Source organism: Typha latifolia, chromosome 9 (genome assembly GCF_019914945.1).
Source record: "Typha latifolia isolate L0001 chromosome 9, TyphaL0001v2, whole genome shotgun sequence".
Lineage (NCBI taxonomy): Eukaryota > Viridiplantae > Streptophyta > Magnoliopsida > Poales > Typhaceae > Typha > Typha latifolia.
Window position 1 is genome coordinate 1,934,097 of NC_133094.1, and position 13,599 is coordinate 1,947,695.

The following is a 13,599-nucleotide window of genomic DNA, read 5'->3' on the forward strand; positions in this document are numbered from 1 at the left end:
GAATCGTCGTCAGGCGTCAGCGCTTACGAGAAATTCACAGTGGATGGATGGTGCATTACTACCCAACAACTTCCCCACAATTATCCAATCAATGCGAATCAATGCTGTCAGCGCTTACGCAAAAGCTACCCAAATAAACTTTCCCAGTATCTTCCTATAAAATAGTTCCCCGGGCGTTTTATAATTTACGCCCTATATTTATTGTTATTATCGTTCCCGTCCTCTGTATTATAGATAATTACATTAAGACCCTTAAAGTATTTCTCATCTCTACTTGTACAGTTATGCTCACTTATCACTTTTTGAAATACACCTTGTTGACCTCCTAAATTATAAAAAATCACTCACTTCTAACTGTATTAATCAAAAATATCAAATAAATAGTTTACCCCCCCACACACACTTTGCTCTATTTCGTTTTCTAAAATAAAGAAAAATGGTCCCTAAATATTTTATTGTACAGCTTGTTTAAGAGCTGATGCTCTATTTCCCCTTTAATATTCGGGGTATCAAATTGTAAGTCTACAAACTTTTTATTAAAAAAAAACTAATATAAAGTTATTTTAAAGATTTTCAATAGATAAGGGAGTAAATGTGTTATAAAAAATAAATTAAGGGGTCTTATGCAAAAATAGACAACAATTGCGGGGTCTATGTGTTATTATTCCTATTTACTACCACCTAGAATCATCGATGTGCGGAATTTTATATGTGATAAGGGTCTTAACCGTAAATAGATCCTAATTAGCACCTTCTTTAATATATAGGTGCTAACAACCTTATCAAGCGACCTTCATAGAGTATTTAAGAGATATTATATAATAAACGATGGTGATAATGACAAATGATTTATTTCTAATTGCAAAAAGTCAACAGTTTTGGATCTTTAAATTCAAAAGTAGTGGAGCTGCAAGCTGCCAGAGGAGCCCACGGTTGTTCACTCGTTGACTATATTGATAGCTATAGGGTGCTTTTCTTGGGTAGTTTTTGTAGGAAGTTAGATTGGTAATCTCAATTGCATGTCTCCTAAACCCACCCATTTGCCCCCAAAGTTTCCATCATTTTAGATTCATAGATAAAATATTGTGTTCGGACAAGTGAATTATAAGTTTAGGTGGTATCTACGACTTCCATATCGGCTCCACTCACAATATTGGGTTTATTGGGATGAGCCTATTTATATAGTTAATTTTTGTTTGAAAAAATAAAAGAATGTTTGTCAGGTCCGTTCGAAATCTTTGCATTCTAACGAGCCAACACAAGTTCAAAAAAAAATAGAAAACGCAATTTATACATTCGAACAGATTCGGACCGTTCGAACGCTATCCTTCAAACGCTTGCGCACGTTTGCAATAACTGAGAACTGTAATTCCGCGTTTGAACGCATCGTGATGAAAATTGTTTGTTTGTTATAGTTTTTTTAACTTAGTTGATAAGTCCCTAAAGTGAACATCTATAAATATACCAAGAAAATTATAATTAGAATAAATCTGATAATTAAAAATAGCATTGTCCTTTTGTCTCCTCTTGCTTGTTGCTATGCAAATCTAGAGAGCAACGGGTAATTTGTTTTCTTCTTTGCGATTTGAGATCTATCTGACAAATAAGACGACCAAGATAGTTATATATCCTCTGCAGCACGCTTTTCCCAGGCATTCTGGTAACTGGGTTCCTTGGTTTTTTCTGATTGACCAAACTAGCCCTCTTCTACACTTTATTTACGGGGGAATAAACTACACCACGAAAAATGAGTATGTTTTTACTTTAGATGTCGGTACGTTTAGATGAGTACAACGTTTTATCTTCTAAGTAAAATTTATGTTAAAAAGAATTGCTAAATATTCAACGTTTTTACTAGAGAGTAAGGATTCTATCTTTTTCACATAAAATGCCAAGTATTTAAGCATCTTATTATAAAAAATATTAAATTGTTTAGTGTCGTAATAAGTAATTAAGCATCTTATATATATATATATATATATATATATATAATTTTGTGGTTTTACGTGGACAATTTTCATATTACTTTTTATCATCTGCAAGCTAAAGCATGGTAATTTAACAAACAAAAGGATGTAAATACCCCTCACTAGAAAGAATATATACAAATAGGAACAAAAAGTATTTGTCTTTTGTATGATTTAAGTTTACCAAAGTATCCATACGGAAGTGATTTGAGACATTAAAAAGGATAAACATGTAAAAAAAACACAAATACAAGTAAAAGAGCATCACCTAAACATCATAAATTTTCTGAGTATCAGAAAATAATATAAGCTCTGCCTCTTCTATTGTGACAAATTAGAAGCTCGCTTTAATCACAAAGAGATGGTAGAGATTTATTCTCAATAAAAGCCTCTGGCATAGATTAACAATGTAATATACAGAGAAACTTTTCAACTGAAAAATGAAAAACAGGAAGAGTAAACAGGTAAACAAAAAGATATTACCATAGTGGACTCCTACAGCGAGCGTACCACTCCGCAACACAAAGAGGTTGCAGAGTGGACTCCAGGTGAAAACTTGATGGAGAAAAAGGAAGATAAACCAACTAGCATGACCAAAATGTAGCTGTTTAATATTCTGACTATCTATCAATAGAATTAAACAGCAATGTAGAAACCCTCAATAAAATGAAGAACAAATTATCTGACAGTGGTGCCACATGACCAGCTATCATCCCTGATATATTACAGCACATCACAAAACAGTCTTAAAGGGGTACTCTTTGAGCCCATGCACTGGGATTTACAAGCATGGTATACATAGGGTGCAACCTTTCACTTCCTCATTTTTCAGTGCAATCTTGTCAGCTCCTCAACCCTTTTGGACAACTCCTCTACCGAGACCCCCATCACATTTGAGATCTCCTCCATTCGGCTGCGGCTAAGATCAAGGAAAGATTCAATTAGGTCACCATCCAAGAAGTTCCTCGCATCGACGGTCTTTTTCTCATTGTTGAATGACCGCCAGTGCTCATGGCTCAACCCACCCACGCCTTTTATAACCTTTACCAGGTTGGCCTGGAGTTTCTCTAGAAATGAATATTGGTCATGAGGGAGGGATGCAACGACACCAATGACACCATTGACAGTGCCAAAGATGACTGTAGGGATTTGACCTGCCTCTGAGTCAGGGAGGCGCATTACAAGAGAACCATGCCGGAATCTGTTGACAAACTCACCAAGATGGTACTCTCCAACTACCTCAAGCCGGCCCCTCTCCTCATCAGTGGCTGCATCACTATTCTTGCGCACAGTGAATAAGTTAAAATTGTTCTCAGCACCCAGGTAGATATCATCATCAAGGATCTCAACAGCAGTCATCCAATTTGCATTGTAGTCTCTTGCCAACTCCTCAATGGCGCCCTCCTCATGCTGACAATATAGAGTAGCACAGTATTAAAATCTAAGAAGGGCCAGCTGGCTAGTGCATGTCATAAGACACCAATAAAGATGAATAATATAGCAATGGAACAGAACGATATCAACCACGTGAATCCAAAACAAATACTTCATAAAAACTGAAAATCATATTATTCTATGAAACTACTAGATGATCGACTCCCATGATAGATGACGCTAAGTAAATCTATTCCAGATTGATGCTAACCTTATACAGCAACAGGGATATAGACTTCATAAGATCACCAACAACAATGAAATCACCACGAGTTTGAACATACAGGGCCAGTATGTGGCCATGATGCCCACATTCAGATTGCAACTCGCGTGGTCCATCTTCCCGAAGCATCCATTTATATAACTGAATCTTCTGATTGATTGCAGCCAGCAACTTCCCATTGAAGGAATTGAGTGAGTAAACAGCTCCCTTAGTTTCCTTCTCAGCAATTAATTGTAGCTTCCCATCTTCAACTACAAAAACCAAAATGCGGCCCTACGACAAGTAAAAACATTATTTGCATGGAAACAACGAAATGTGAACGGTTATTAATATTTAATATGTATTACAAGTATTGTGTCAGCCATTAAACCAATACTTGCTAAATTAACAATAAAATAATAATAACAATCAACATTTAAGATAAACCGAGTGGTTTTCTTAGTTGTTAAATACTTAACAAGTTTATGTAAGTCAGAGTAGCAAGTAACAAGTATCAAGCAAAAAGAGAAAAATGAGCATATACAGCTTCAGCATAGCGAGTCGCAAGTTTACCTTGGTAGGTTCATTTTCTTCAGGTAAGACATAAGCTGTTCCCACACAGTAATAAACATTGCTATCATCTGAAAACGAACAGCTGATAATGGAGCAGCCATATTCATAGGTATCAAGGGGGTAAGTTGATATAAACTCAAAAGTCTGATCATCCAATAACCTAATAAAGTGTGTCTCAGTTTCCTCATTACTAGTCTGATTATTCTTGAGACTGCAGATAGCAAATGTCCGAGATTGTTCCTGATGGCAGATACGCCGAGCATGTTCGCCAAGAGGAATTGTGCGAATGTGAAGCTTCTGGATGTCATCAATGGTTCCTATTGAAAGCTCACCTTCTTTAGCAATTGCAAGGCTGTATTAATCAATAAGAACTCATTCAGCAAAAATTAAAAAAAAAACAATGAGTTTTCCAGAGATGAAACTAAGAGTATAAGCATGACAAGCAATTGAAAAGCTCCATAAATAGCTAACCTAGTCAGGTCAAAAAGGATCAAGATCCAATTCTAAGCAAGGCAGCAGACAAATTTAAACAAGAGCTTTATAACAGAAGTATTGTAAAACCACAATTTCAAATTTTACCAACAGAGACTCAATACCAAAGCACATAGATGGAACTTGAGAATAAGCATACTATGAGAACAGAGAACAGTGTCAGCAAAGGGCAAAAAGATTATAACTGAACCTCTAAAGTTGCATAATTTACTGTTCAGAAATCATAAGCCAAGGAGTACTACTTTAGGAACAAATATTTGACAAATTAAATATACAAATAAATATAAGATCGACAAAATGTAACATATACCCTGAATTAGTCAGAGGGATACCTTGTTAAAAATGAAACTTATAAGATAATTTATGGTAAAGAATTCTTATTCACAACAATATGGCAAGACAGAAGCAGATGGCCAACAATGTCATATGATTGTCAGTACAGAGAGAGAGAGAGAGAGAGAGAACCTGTCTGGGAAAGCAGCTGAATTAAAGGGACACATATGGCTGACTTCTTTTAAATTGACATTACTATAAAGCAGCTTCTTATTGCTGCTGTAGATGACAGTTGGTCTATCTGATGCAGCAAATACATGGGTTGTATCTTTTGAAGAGAATGTACGTAGGCTTATAGGTTGTGTCCCAAGACAAACCTTCTTCCTATCGGATAATTCACCTGTGCTTATGTTCAATAGGAAATTAAACAGATGTCCATCTCCAAGGGCACAAAGCAAATATGATACCTGAAAAAGCAATTAAGGTAAATAGACATGTCATAGCAGAGCTGTTAAAAGAAATATGTTCAAAAGCATACCCCTTCGAAAGTACATAAAAGAACAGAGCGAGGAATGATTTCTCCACCCAAGTTTTCCTTTGTCATTAGTTCAAGGTTTGGAAGTGAAAATATCCTGACACTTATATCTGTCCACATGCCAACTGCTGCTAGTGAACTATAATTAGAATTTTCACCAATCGGATTTATGTCAAGACAAGAAATTGCATATTCCAGCTGTATGTGTTTTACTTCAACCAACTTTGCCTTCTCAATTTCTAGGTAAACAAGATGCCCGCCCCCAGTGGCCAATAAAACCTGCAGTTGACAACAGCAACATAAAGCTTCAGGAGATTCAGTACTGCTCAGAGTGAGTCATAGTGTAGGGAAGGTGATTAATTGGCATTCACAAAGAGGCATTTATTTTATACTACCATTTGTCTGCATGAATTGCATACAGCCATGTGCACTAAGCATGTCTCAAAATATAAGCTAGAGTGTCTTTTAGTTTAACCACTCTGATCTGACAAAATAAAGTAAAACATAAGAAGCTAGAGTGTCATTTAACTCCTAGTTCTCTCTTAACCAGTTTTCTATTTAATTCTTTTTTTAGTGAATCTATGTTACAAGTGTTGAAAAGAAAAAGGAAAAACAAGGAACATTAACTTCATGCACAACATGGAGAAAACTAGAAAAGCATATTTTATGCAAAATGAAGATAAAAGGCCTAGTACTCTTGAACACCTAAGACACTATACTCTCGTCATGCATCCATCAATTTGTACTTTGTTAGTTTAAAGGCACGCCTTGTTGGAGCACGACGCACGTGACAAGACACTTGAAGAGAAAATTGAAACTACTTCAGTGTTTGAAGTTAGATAAAACTTCATTTATTCAAACTAACATATGTTACATAATTGATAAGATTAGACAGTCAGTAGTTTGGTAAAAAGAACTGACCTGAGTAGCATTAGCAGAAGCAACATTGATCGAGAACCCTGATGGTGCATTCCATTGATCTAGTAACTCTCGAGATGTGGAGCTTACTAATCGAACAGAATTAGCAGTAACCTGTTATGTAGAATGTATCAGCTAGGGAATTGTTATTTCAAACATACACCATTATATGTGTTTTTGCACGGAGATGGTTGATCTATTCTTCAGTTAAATATTATAATTTGGATGAAAACATATTCCCATTAAAAGAATTTGATACATTAGTACGATAATTCTCAAATAGATCACTATTTGAATTTGAGGGACACTATATTACTAAGTTGTAGAACAGAACCTGCACAAGTTGATCATGCATGGCATTTTGGCAAAATAAGGTCTGTGTTTGCGCATCAAATCCTTCTATCTCGGTTTCTTCCAATTCATCCTCTATATTCATTGCTAAAATACGTGTCTCACTGATGAAGCTCACAACCAAGAAGGTATCATATGGATCGCTAGTAGAAGAGCGCAGGGACCACAGTCCTTTGATGCCCTGAAGTTCTACAGAAGCCTATTTCACATAAAGACAAATCCATTATTGAAAATCCCTAGAGAACTTTTAATGTCAATGAGAACATGTGAAAGACAAAAAAAAAACTAGCCTGCTCATTAATCCCAACACCATTTCGAACAACACGAAGGGAGCCATCTTTATAAGCTCCTGAGCAAGTAACAACCTGACCCTGCCCTTGCCTCTCAAGATCAACAACACAGAAGTCTACAATAGGCCCAAGATTGACATATTTTTCAAGTACTTCAACATATGAACCTTTTGTATCAGGTTGCAGATTCAGTTTAATTAGCTGCAGGAAGAAAAATCAACTCAAGGTATTAAAGATTCCAGCATGCAGCATTTACATGACATGAAGAACTAGTTTTGCAAACTTGATAGAAATATCCAAAATCTAACACAAAGTAATAGTAGGAAATAATTTAACAGACATTCAGAAAAACTTCTTGATGTCTCTCAGATACCCAACCTGAAGATCTACAGTGCCAGATATGAACAAAAGGAAAGAAGAAAATTGTGGATCCTGTTTATAGTATACCTGTGAATCACCATAGCTTGAACCTACATAAACTACTGCATTGTCAAGGTAAGATATTGTTGACGCAACAGAGGTTTCACCTAAGTGCTCGATTTTAAGACCAGTTACCCTGCAACATACCCAAAAGAAAAGGGAAAAAAATCAAATGAGTAAAACACCTACTGTAACAATACTCAAGTTAAATATACACAAGCTAAATATGTATCATTGCATTAAAACATGTACCTTTCTCTCTCATGGGTGATGACAAGTAAATGTAGAAGACCTGCATTATCACTAAGCAAATACCGAGAACCATCTGCATCAACCCTCCCATATGCTCTTGTAATTGACTAAGATGGAACAGAAGGAAAAAGTAATGATGGCTAGTGATAAGAGGAACAAGCACATTTACATATTAAACTAAAGTAGCAGAACTGAAGGTGGAGGAAGGGACTGGGAAGGACACTTACTGGTCTAATTGGAATGGCTTTAAATGCAGTAGCACTACAATACACTATTGTCTCCTCCCCAATAATTATAACACCACCAAGAGGCATGGGAACAGGGATTAGAAGACCAGCCCCATTATCAAGATTATTCTGTGACCATGGACCCTCAACAAAGTCTTTATCCTTGAGAGCTACTTCATATGTCTTAACATGCCGTGCATCTTTGTTATCCTGTAAATTAGATGGCCAAACCATGATAATCTTTTAGTATAGAAGAAGACTATCTTTCTAAGACAATGCATAGGGGAATATGTGTGTCAGTAAGCCAGGAACAAACATCACACACAGGCCAAGACTTAACGAATTAAACTATCTCATATTTTCAATGTGTACCTAGTGTACACATGCCTATTAAGGGACATTCTAAAATATGAGCAAACCTGGTAGAGGACGACAATTGTGGGTTTTGAGCAGCCATATAGAAACTTGATATCCAAAACTTGAAGCTCTTCAAGCCTGTGAATGGAGTAAAGGAATAAAAAAAAAGTTTCCACAGTAATAAATGAATTATTAATGAGCAGCCATCATATCATCCATGAGACATCAATAATGAATGAGGGACCACGTATCACACCGCATACAAATAATTATATAAAGAACAAGTGTCCAGATTATTAACAAAGAAATATGTTACCTGATATTAAATGCTTCTTTTAGTTGTCCCTTATTGTCAAAAGGTATAACCTAATGGAACAAGAGAACAATTAACCAAGGATAGATCATTATGCCTATATTGGATGCAACAAACTAAACAGCTAAATTACACTTACCTTGAATAAGCCATCATATAGGTGGAGACCAATTAATCTACAATCAGGATCAATAATTCCGATCTATGAGAACAAATAATAAGAGATCAGGAAATAGTGCTCACACATATCACATGACAATAAACAAAGGAGCCAGAAAATCAGATATCACCAGAGATGCAGAGCGAGAAACTCCTATATGATAGTGCTTTGGAAAAATCTATTATATCTAAGAGCAGGTTATGCATTCATTTAATGTTAAAGCGGGCTTATGCAATATATATTAAGCTCATGAGCCTAACTAACCTGAATGAAAGAAACATCATGGGCAAACAACTCATCTTTTATCTACTTCGGCAAATCCATGGAGAATCATGATATCACTCGAACAATGAGAGAATGATGAGAACGAATGCTTTGTGCAAAAGTTTGGTGCAGCAGAAGTTAAAAATATTCTATCAGGAAAAAACAAAATCACAAAACACCGCATTTAGAAACACTTACAGAGAAAATTAATAGTCTTCTAGCTCAATTGATAAAAGAACTTTTATGGCAAAAATTCAAACTCCCCCTAAAACTATATATGGCTTAATCTCATAGTTGCATCTACAGTACTAAGAAACCACAAAAAAGTATTCATTGGACAAAAGTTGAAAGCCTATATTTATCTCTAAGTTGCAGGTCTAAAGTGGTAGCTGATGTTATAAGGGATATTCTGCCATGGTTACAATTTAGAGAGCAAGGACATATACAGATACAACTCAATCAGTGTGATGAATGCAGAAGTCTCCCTTTATCCCTATCTCTATAGATGAACAGCATTAATAAACAACAAACTAACAGCCCATAGCATCTCAGGCAACCTCTAGTGGTTGCTAGACTGACAAAATTATTAGCTAGCGATGAAAGGAAAAAACCAGGCACACCTGTCCATTATCTGTTGGGCGACCAATGCGGTCAGAAACATCTCCCATTGCTCTGCACATAAGAAAAATTAATAGAATGATTACCCAATTAAAAAGTAAGTTACAGACTCACATTTTGGTCATCGAACACAAGATACATTGAAGTAAATTATTCATTTGTCTTCATGGGAAGATATCATGGAGCAACAAGTTTACGTAACACAAATTGTTCATATATCGGTATATCCAAGATAAAACCAAAAATTGTAGGACCGGCATCTCATCTCTGACCTCGTGATAAGCTCTGAGGACTCTCCATCCCACTGAAGAACGCAAAATTTGTATCTTTCCGTAGCAACAAAAAGGAAATCTTGAGCTTCACCCTGAAACACCACAAGATTACATAAGACTCTATAGAATACATAAGAAGGACAATGTTGAGATGAAAGATAGAAACCTACATGAGGTCGGAAGAGCTCAAGGGTTGCAATCCGTCCATATAATGGTACATCCAGCATAGGCTGCTACAACCGAAGACAGTTACTTCTGATGGAAACATATTTGAAAGCAAGTAACTCAAGGATGCATGCATCTTTTACTACTTTCTCCCACATTACTCTTGGGGGCATGCCAACCATCTCAATGAATTGCCACAAAATTTATCCTCTATAGATACTACAACTAACTTGTGTCAGATTGTGCATTCATTTCTTATTCGGCCATTTCCAACAATCCCACCCAAACGTCTCACATCCTCATCACAGCTACATGCAACTTTCACTTGCTGATTCCTAGTTGTCCAAATTATGATCCATAAAGTATGGCTGGTCTTATAATTGTCCAAATTTGCTATCCCAATTGATAATTGAATAGGTTTTTCGGGCATACAATCTATAACTCATATCTACTAAAATCTCAACCAATATGAACCAAAACGATAAAAAAAAAATGCCAGAACAATTCAACGTAAAACACCAAAATCTGGATGAGCTGCTTACCTGAAGACCATGAGGAGTAAGCAAATGGATCTCTATACGAGTACATTTACTGAAAAAGCAAAATGGAAAAGCCTTTCTTATTAACAATATTATCTTAATCAATAAATCGCAAAGCATCCATCAAATTTAACAAAGGCCCCAAAATAATAAGCAATGAATGACATGATCTTATATTTTCCGAGGCCCCGAACCCTAGAAGTTCAGACATTCCCGGTGGAAAAAAAGGAAGGGAAAGGGGTTATTAAGATCTGAAAGAGAAGCCCTAAAATGGAAATGGAGCCCTAGAGAAGAGAGAGGGAGAGAGAAGAGAGGATTACGCAATGATGAGATTGAGCTCCTGGGGACCGGTAAAGTTGCCGACGCAGGAATGGGTGACGTTGGTCGGCTTGTGCGCCGTCACCACATAGTTCCACACGCTCATATCTGCCGCCGCTTCTACTCCTCCGCCGCCGCTTCTACTCCGCCGCTACTGTCGCCAGAGAGAGAGGAGAGAGAGAGAGGAGAGAGAGAGAGGGGTTTTAGAAGGTACTTCAAGGGAGAGCTATGCCCCTGTGGCCTATGCCCTTCTACTAGCGTAGCGCCAGTGCGCCACACACACAGCTGTGCGAGCGCTAACGGGCCGGATCCATTTAAGACCCGTTTTAGGACTTGTGTACACTGGTTAAAACGGGTCGGATGTTATCCAATCCGACCCGCCATCTGACCCGATTGAGTCGAGTTCAAAAATTGTTCAAAAATCCTATCCGACCGGATACAAATACAATTAGAATTTTCATACAATATCTAGACAAAGACGGATACTATTTGGGTAAATTTCTTAAAAATTCAGATACGAATATCAAATATTCACTTACTCACAATTCACAGTGGGCCGTTTAAATGTTATCCAATCTGACCCGCTATTTGACCTGATTAATTTGAGTTCAAAAATTATTCAAAAATCCTATCGAATCGAATACGAATATAGATAAAATTTTCATAAATTATCTAGACAAATATACGGATACGAGTTAGGTAGATTTCTTAAGATTCAGATAGATACGAATATCAAATATCCGATTACAGAGATTTCGGTGATGTTAGACTACTTAAAATGAGCCTTTCTACAATGACATATGTACCATTATTTTTCTAAAATAAAGACTTGGTGTGGAAAAACAAATGGAACTCGGTAATCATGATTGTTTCTTATGATCAATTAATTAATTAGTAAATATTAAAACTTAGTGGCATGGTCGAGTTAGTTGGACTTTGGGTATAATAATTAGCTATGTTAATCCGTGGAACTACTTTGAGCAATTAATATGTATATTAAAGCAAATAATGAGCAGTGTAACAGTGTTCATACTGGAAAAGAGAAAAATGAATTAGCATTAAACACGACCAGAACTGTCGTTTACTATTATACTTAAACTTAATTTTCTTTCTCTCTCTCTCTTACTACTTAGATGATGAGATCGATCTCATTACTCTGCATTTTGAAATAATTGTAGTAGATCGATGGATTGATTTTTCTTCGTTCATAAATCTTCATCAGCAAGTAGTCTCAAAAGATTTTTATGTGTAGATCCTATTAAGGATTCTTTTTGTGTTTGTATTCAATTAAGATTTAATTCGTATATGGCTTATAGTTAAAATCTGATTCATATTGGATAAGTATTTCGTCTAATGTCCATTTAGTTAAGTTAGGTTGAGTACTATCTGATCTATTTTTCACCCTTGTCTGACAAAGTTGACTTGATTCGCCCACTTGCAGTGCTTATCGAGCTTTGGAATTTATCCTGGCAGGAAATCAGGATAGTAGGATAAAGGGCAAATTCGCGTATAAGTGTGGTCTTTATCGGCCTTTTGACTCTTGGCTACGACATAAGGAATGCTATTTTAAACTAACCAACTTATTTATTTTGAGAAGAATGGGTATCCCTGTTAAATTAAACAGAAAGTTTAAAGATTATATATAATTAAAGAGAACAAAACAAAAGGCACTATACAATTAGAAGGTTGATAAATCTCCCAGCTTGATGAGTTAATACTCACAAGTTTCTAAAATAGTCACCAGGTCAAACTGAAGAGTTTATCCCAACAAATTCGTATAAAATATAGCCAACAAATTTTTGTGATCTTTATTGGGCTTTTGACTCTTACCTCCTTTGATAGAGGCTGATCAAGATAAGTTTTATTCAAAAATTTGATTCCAGAGTTGTGATGATTTTGTTCCCTATCTGCATCATTCACTGTTCAGCTGCCAGAGAAATCCTTTTAAGTTCATAAATTTGAATATAAACAATGAAGGTGGATCCAATCTGACAAAAAAGCAACAGACTAACATGTTCTCTTTCAACTTCTCTTTTCTTTGATTTGTCTGCAGTGCCATAATGGAGTTCAGAAGGAAGTGGATTGTTTGCTAGATTTGAAGTTGGAGAGGGAGGGAAATGAACAGATTTAAACTAGTTACTGCTATCACCCTTACAGATGTACAGGAAGACAAGTTTCAAGGACAAGATCTGATCATCTGAGTTCCTCAAGCCCAACAAAAGATTACCAAAGATACAGCGCAAATGTAACGCGAAAGAAGAAGAAAGATGCCATGGAGGAAGATGCTGAAATCTATGGGTGAGGAGTAAAAATGGTAGCCAAGTGGTCCCACTCTGGACTGCAAGGTTCCTATCAGATATATATCACCAGGGTAAACCAAAAACACCCTACAGACACTGTGCACTGATATGAAATCAATGACATGGATGAACTGCCTTTTGGAAAAGACACAAATTGGCATCAGGATCTGAGAAATGGATGTGAGAAACATCGAACACCCTACAGGAGGAAACTTTTAGAGTATAGTCTAAAGATGTGGCAGAAGCTGACAACAATTATTAGTTGCCTATTGGATCTTGTTCAGAGGCCTAGAGGATAGAATATTTCAGGACAATAACCAACATAAATGGATACAAAGAACATAAGTACAAGCAACACA

At 36.3% G+C, this 13,599-nt stretch overlaps 1 protein-coding gene across 1 annotated transcript; it reads right to left on the bottom strand.

Moving 5' to 3' along the window:
- Positions 1 to 2,603: 2,603 nt before the first annotated feature.
- On the bottom strand, positions 2,604 to 11,192 carry LOC140795104 (DNA damage-binding protein 1). Its single transcript, XM_073147484.1, has 19 exons — positions 10,943 to 11,192; positions 10,626 to 10,674; positions 10,089 to 10,148; positions 9,919 to 10,010; positions 9,649 to 9,700; positions 8,744 to 8,806; positions 8,608 to 8,657; positions 8,354 to 8,429; positions 7,935 to 8,144; positions 7,708 to 7,814; positions 7,483 to 7,591; positions 7,036 to 7,236; positions 6,729 to 6,944; positions 6,398 to 6,508; positions 5,480 to 5,755; positions 5,134 to 5,408; positions 4,177 to 4,528; positions 3,613 to 3,897; positions 2,604 to 3,377 (listed from the first exon to the last, which is right to left on the bottom strand). The coding sequence occupies exons 1-19, from the start codon at positions 11,044 to 11,046 to the stop codon at positions 2,796 to 2,798; spliced, it is 3,270 nt and encodes a 1,089-aa protein (XP_073003585.1). The 5' UTR covers positions 11,047 to 11,192; the 3' UTR covers positions 2,604 to 2,795.
- Positions 11,193 to 13,599: the final 2,407 nt, after the last annotated feature.

Excerpts from the sequence above, each read along its gene's own strand:
- LOC140795104 (XM_073147484.1), bottom strand. The coding sequence starts at position 11,046 with ATGAGCGTGTGGAACTATGTGGTGACGGCGCACAAGCCGACCAACGTC. Across the intron at positions 9,701-9,918 it reads TCCTCAGAGCTTATCACGAG|AGCAATGGGAGATGTTTCTG; the intron begins GTCAGAGATGAG and ends TCTTATGTGCAG. Across the intron at positions 4,529-5,133 it reads TCAGCTGCTTTCCCAGACAG|CCTTGCAATTGCTAAAGAAG; the intron begins GTTCTCTCTCTC and ends TGATTAATACAG.